Source organism: Podospora anserina, chromosome 3, assembly GCF_000226545.1.
Source record: "Podospora anserina S mat+ genomic DNA chromosome 3, supercontig 2".
Taxonomy (NCBI): domain Eukaryota; kingdom Fungi; phylum Ascomycota; class Sordariomycetes; order Sordariales; family Podosporaceae; genus Podospora; species Podospora anserina.
The window spans coordinates 1,098,428-1,104,611 of NW_001914856.1; the positions used below are offsets into that span (position 1 = coordinate 1,098,428).

Below are 6,184 nucleotides of genomic sequence, written 5' to 3' on the forward strand. Positions count from 1 at the left end.
TCTCTGAGGCCCCATCCAGCCTGTAATCCATACCTGCATTTATCGCCGTCGTTGTGCCACATCTCCGCGCACTCCTCTGGTCATGACAACGCCTAATCAGGCGGCCGGGCCAGCCGGTACAAACTTCGGTATCAGTCTCCTGGCCGCGATGTCCACCTACTGCGGCGCGAGCGGGACTTCCCTAACCCTCTCGCCCCCCCCCCCCCCAAAAAAAAGGAAAAAAAATTGACAATGATACCCTTACGGGAAAAAAAAACAGGTCACGGCAGGAATAGATCTCATCTACGAGTTCATCAAGCAGAAATACCCCAATGGTACGGCACTGACAAAAAGATTCGGCGAGGTCACCGAGTACGAGCCCGAAACTGACTGGAGAGCTGACCCCTGGAGCGAGAGGTTCAATGTTACTGTTCCTGTTCCTGAGCCTCTGGTGTAGAGGGCTGAGTTGGGTTCGAGTCTGAAATTGACGAGTTGGAGGAGAAAGGCAAGCGGGCGAGCGTGAATCTGTTGTTTTGCCATGATCGTTAGCAATTATTATCTTTGACGAGTTGAAATCAGCATTACATGAGGTACCTAAAACTGCCATTCTACACATGTCATCATGACAACAGAGCAACATACATAAGAATAAGAGCTCATTAAGGATTGACTATGGGTGTGTATCTATTTGTTACATGGACAAGGCCAAGTTAATCCATTGCAGGCCATGCATCTGCTGAGCATCAACAACAACACGTCCATCCAGGACTAAAAAGAAAAGGCAGTCTCCCGTCATTATCCTCCACAACCTCCCCCTTCTTTTTTGTTCTTGTACCCCCACATTTGTCAAACCTTGCTCCCCAAGAAAATGATTTCTCACAGTTATATTTGAATGAAAACGATTGCCAGGCGCGGCCCACCCCGAGGGTTTGGCAGGTCGCTGTCCCCATTAGATCGGACAGAACAGATTCCCCCGTCCCCTTTAAAGAAGGTTGCAAAGCCGCAAACCGTTGATGTCGCAAAACACTAATCATGAAGTGTCCAAAGCACTCGAACGGGCAGTAGCCTCCCGAGCGTAGGATGTCGGGTGATCTCTAAGATTAGCTGCTGGCGAATATGTTGGGTGAAGAACCGAGACGAATATGGTGTGGGTCAACTCGTCGAAAGAACGATTGCGAAAATCATGGTCGTAATACAGACAAGAAAAAAGAAAAAAAAAGAAACGAATGGGCTCGGACGATGAATGTGTCTGAGAGAAGAGGAAAAAGAAATGCTTCTTCAGATCGCGGATCAAATCTTAGCGGTACGCGGCAACACCACCGCCACCACCACCGCCACCACCACCACCACCACCTCCATAGGGGCGGCTAGGACGAATGGCCGCCATGGAGGAGGGACCAACACCAGGACCAGGCCGGGTTGCGACGGCGTGGTTGGTGCAGAGCATGCCGACACGGGAACCAAACTTGGAGCCACGGAGAGACACCATGTGCTTGCGAATATGAGCGGCGACAATCTCGCGATGCTGGGGGTTGGCGTGCGTCAAGATGTACTGGATGAGATAGTTACCGTACTGATCGCTGGCGATGTCGATAAGGGGAATGCGGGGACGTTCGTGCCGGCCCTCGCAGACACGGTCAAGATAGCGGCCCAGAAACTCGGGGCCACCAATCTTCAGACACTTCTCGACCACCTTGGACGCAAACTGGTCCATGCTGTACTCGGCGGCATATCGAATGACATGGTCGATGGCTCGGCTGCGGTCAGCCGGGGCGCCATGCTCGCAGATGTGCTGGATGCACCAGTTGCCAAACTGGCCATGAGCGACAATGTCGATATTGGCAAGCACCTCCTCAATGCAAGGACGCTGTAGACATCCATGTTAGCGATCGCCAGCACCGCAGAGCAACGTGACAGCACAAACCTTGTCCTCCTCCAAACAATTCTCAAAGATGTTCTGCACAACCAAACTACCCGTCTCGCCCAAGGCAACCTCGTGCCACATGCCGCGCAGCGACTCGTTGACATACTTCATGATCTGGGGAGGAGACTCGGTCCAACGCAGCTCGAACAGCTTCTGCCAGACGTGGCAAGCATAACGGTGAATGACCGTCTCGGGAATCCGGCGCAGCAGCTCGTGAACCATGATGGCCTTGTACTCCTCGGGCACCGAGTCGAAGGCCTTCTGAACCACATGGCAGCCAAAGGGGTCCATCGAGAGATTCAGAGTGTTTCCGCGAATCGCCTCGGCAATCTTGACCACCTGTTCCGGGGTGCCATGCTCAAAGCAGCGCTGCACCAAGAAGTTGCCGAACCGGTTGACCATCAAGGGGTAGGCCTGGGCAACAATCGCCTCCACAATGTCGTACTTTTGGTCAGGGGTGCCGACCTTGAGCTTTTGCTGCAGAAAGATGGAGGCTTGCTGGTCATTGTTGCACACAATCTTGTCGACGATGTACTTCCAGTCGCAAGTGACGTTGCGGTCAAGAAGGCGGCGATAGTTGAGAGGCTCGGTCGTGGCAGAGACGTAGGTCTGGCCTTCGCTGGAAATGGACTGCAATTCAAGCGTCAGCATGATGCTTCAAGCAATAGCCCGTTTGAAGCTCACCTCAGTCTTTCCCCAGGGTCCCTGGGAAGAGGAGGTGAACTCGGTGGCATGGGGTGAGAGTGGAGACCCAACCTGTTGCTGCGGGTAGGGGGGATACATCCCCAAGCCCATGCCGCCGGCCATGGGGGCCTGATTGCCGTAGGGATAGCTGAGAGCGGTGCTGTCATAGGGGCCAGCATTCATGTTGAAGCCGCCGCTGTAGTTGGACGAGGGAGCGTAGCGGCTGTCGTAGCGATTGGTGCGGCGTCCCATGGGCCTCATCATCTCCTGGTCAGGCGGAGCTCGATCCTGGCGATACACCTCCAGGCCTGTGTGGTTGTATGAGGTTTCGTACCCTGCGGTGGGGGCGCGGGGATCGGTCCAGGGAGTCGCCTGGGGCGCACCTGTCACGGCGGTGGTCTGGGGGAACTGACTGGGATAAGAAGGCTGCTTGTTCCAGATACCGCGAGCGCGGCTCATGCCTCCTGTCGACATGGGCTCGGGAATCTCGGCGCGGGCATCGTCGGGAACAAGCCAGCCCGGCTCGCGAAGATAAGGCAGCTTGGCGGAGCTGCCGCAAGTCGGACCTCCCGAGAGAGCCCGAGCAATCGGGGAGACAGCGCCGGTAATCGACGAGGCAAAGTCGGATTCGACGACACCAAGAGCTGGAGTGACGCGCCCACTCTCAAGACCGTAGCGGTTCTGCGACTCGAGGCGTGAGATGTGGTTGTGAGCTTGAGCGAGCTCGAGCTTCAAACGCAAAACCTCCTCAGTGCTGGCCTGCGTCTCGTTCTGGGCGGCGCTGGCAGGTCGAGTGGTGGGGGCAGTCTGCGACGAAGGGAAGCCGTCCGTGGCGGGCGTGATGGGCAGAGAGCTGCAGGACGATTGGTGGTCCAGGGCTCTGGTGTGCACAGCATCCTCGTCCGAAGCCTTGCGCATGTCGCTCTGATGCTGCAAGATGGCAGACTGCTGCTCGGAAATCTTGGCGTAGAGTTTCTCCATGGGGTACGAGTCGGACGGAGGCGGCTCGTGTTTGATCTTCACCTTCTGTTATGATCAGTCCAATCTTTGACAGGAGAGTTGAGTGGCAGCACCAACCTTGGGATAGCTCTGGTTGGCCAGCTTCGAGGTGCTGAGGGCGCTGACGTTCTTCTTGAGGGAGACGGGAAGGGAGCTGCCGTCCTGTTGCAGAGCGGGTCAGAAACTTATCCATTGCCTGTCTGTGCAGCGAGTGAATGCGGAGGGGCAATGCCTGAGATGAGTGGGCCGCAAACTCGTCAGAGTTTTTGGAGTTTTCATCGTGGGAGCAGCTCTTGGAAGCCTGGGTACGTCGCTCCGTGGGAGAGCCGCTCATGGCTGCGGTCGACATGGTCCAGAACCCGATGGTGGCGGTGCGGGATTAGACAGAGCCGACGATTCAAATTACTTGATCCAATGTGATCTGACAAGGTGAGAATATGGCCCAGGTGTACCTAGCAAAAAAGAAGAAGTAGATGGCAGTTGATGGTTTGTGGTGAAAAGGCAGAGAGGCCAGATGGCGGAGGAGTAAGTAGAGCAGACGGTCGGGCAGTCTGCCGCTCCACCACCGACGAGGCAGACGCGAATCTTCAGCTGGGCAGGTGAGGCGACCTGGTCGAAGGGAAGGTGCGGACCGTGTTGAGATAAAAAGTTAGCCCGTCGGGACCGAGATCTGATTTTGATCGATGATTGCCTCTGCGGTGGTGCGCCGAAGGTTCGTCCTCGACCAAGAACCTTTTATAAAACGTGGCCGAGATGCTGGAGATGCGTGGTAAAGAGCGTAGTTGAGTTGGGCTTGGTCGTCTAGGGGAGGTGGAAGCCCAGGGAAAGCCGTTGTTTGGTGAAGGAGGAAAGAACAACAGCAGGGGGCGGCTGGCCGATTCCACAGACAGGACAGATGAGGGAGCCAGTCACCGTCTCGTCTGAAGGCTGGAATCGGCGGAGCAGTGGAGGACCGGGGACCGGAGCAGGCTTGAGTCTCACATGTAGCATCTCAACATCAGACGGCAGCTCAAAGGGAAGGGACGACTGCTTACCGGGCAGCCAATGACCGGACGACCCGGCCGAATGGGTGGCCACAGCGTCGGTAACTGTGGGAAAGGGTAGGGAGGGATATGGCGGAAGGGACCCGTGGACGTGACTGCCTCGATAGCCGTCAGCGACGAGGCAAGGCACACGATTGGAGGTTTCCAGTTTCATCACCTCGCTCAGGGGTATCACGTCGATGCGTTGAGCATGTAAATCATCCGATCTGCCACATTGACGCTGTAACGGCAATGTTGCTTTTGCTGGTTAAGCAGCTTCAGTGCCGTCGGCAGACAGTAATATGCTGCAACAAAAGCAGGGGGAAATGATGGGTTGAGCCCAACCGTACAGAACATGATCAAAGGCAAGAAAAGGCCACAATACCTGGCTGGGAACGCAAGCAACACAGCCACGACTCCAGCACCGAGAATGGCAATATGTTCCAAAAACCCGGGTATCTTTTTTTACCTTGTTCTATACAGTAGTAATACACATGAGATCGTGGGCATCGTCCGTCGCTCCAAGCAATCATTTTTTCTTCTTGTGATCTGTGTACGGTTAGCATGCTGACCTTCCGCCGCAGCACCCAGACCAACATACCGGGAGCAGAGTTCTTCTTCTTGGGCGCACCCTTCCCGCGCGCTTTCAGACTGTGACATGTTAGACCACACAAGCATCCCAGCTATCCCAATGCCGAAAACCCACAGAGAAACATGTTCGAAACGGTCCAGCTCCTTCTCGTCGTCAACCAGGAGGTGAAGATCCCTGAACTCGGCCTGGAACTCCTGCATGGTCCATATCCTTCGTGGGTAGTATCCGGCGAGGGCGGGGCCCTTGAGGCGCTGTCTCAGGATCTTGTTGCCGGCGCGGATGCCGTCAGGGTTGAAGGTGGTCTCGAAGAGCTTGCAGCGAGCCTGGGGAGTCGGGGTTAGCGACCGAGGTTGACGGGTGGATAGCAGAGTCCTCTCACCTCCATGAGCTGCAGTAACCTCGCGCGTGGGACCGACATCTTGCCGGTACGTGGACGATTTGTCGCAATTCGAGCCGCTCTTTTCGAGAGTCGACGACGCTTGACGTTGAGAGATCTTTGGCGATAAATGTGGGCCCGCCAATCGCAGAGGCGGTAAGAGTGGGGCGGCAGAGACCCTTGTCTGCAGCGCCAAGATATCTTTCCATCAACCTTCCCGCTACCCTTGGGACTTCTTTCAAAAGCAGGATAGTTTCATCAACCTCGACTTTCACAGCGACGGCAGCGTTTTCTGCTGAGGAAATCTCATTTTCTGCTTGTAAGCCGCTCATCTCACAACGTTGATTCTTTGGCCGCCACGAACATCGATCCTAGCGCGCATTACCTGACTCTCAAAGCAGACATCAAGGTTCTCTTCACCAACAAACACCTCCCTCTCTCACCTCGAACCTTTTCACATCTCAATCAGCAACCACCACCACACACACAAAATGTCCAAAAGAAAAGCGCCCGCCGCCACCAGCCCGCCCACAATCCAGGACACCTCCGCCCGCGCCCCCAAACGCCAAAAACCATCCTCCTCCTCCTCAGCGCCGACCCCCTCCACC

The 6,184-nt window shown here is 55.7% G+C and overlaps 2 protein-coding genes across 2 annotated transcripts; both read right to left on the reverse strand.

Moving 5' to 3' along the window:
* Window positions 1-1,276: 1,276 nt before the first annotated feature.
* PODANS_3_5000 (uncharacterized protein) lies at window positions 1,277-3,568 on the reverse strand (the record flags this gene model as incomplete). Its single annotated transcript, XM_001909254.1, has 3 exons — window positions 1,277-1,846; window positions 1,904-2,533; window positions 2,588-3,568. The coding sequence occupies 3 exons, from the start codon at window positions 3,566-3,568 to the stop codon at window positions 1,277-1,279; spliced, it is 2,181 nt and encodes a 726-aa protein (XP_001909289.1).
* A 1,569-nt stretch (window positions 3,569-5,137) lies between these two features.
* Window positions 5,138-5,618, reverse strand: PODANS_3_5010 (uncharacterized protein; the record flags this gene model as incomplete). Its single annotated transcript, XM_001909255.1, has 4 exons — window positions 5,138-5,157; window positions 5,210-5,259; window positions 5,315-5,523; window positions 5,580-5,618. The coding sequence occupies 4 exons, from the start codon at window positions 5,616-5,618 to the stop codon at window positions 5,138-5,140; spliced, it is 318 nt and encodes a 105-aa protein (XP_001909290.1).
* Window positions 5,619-6,184: the final 566 nt, after the last annotated feature.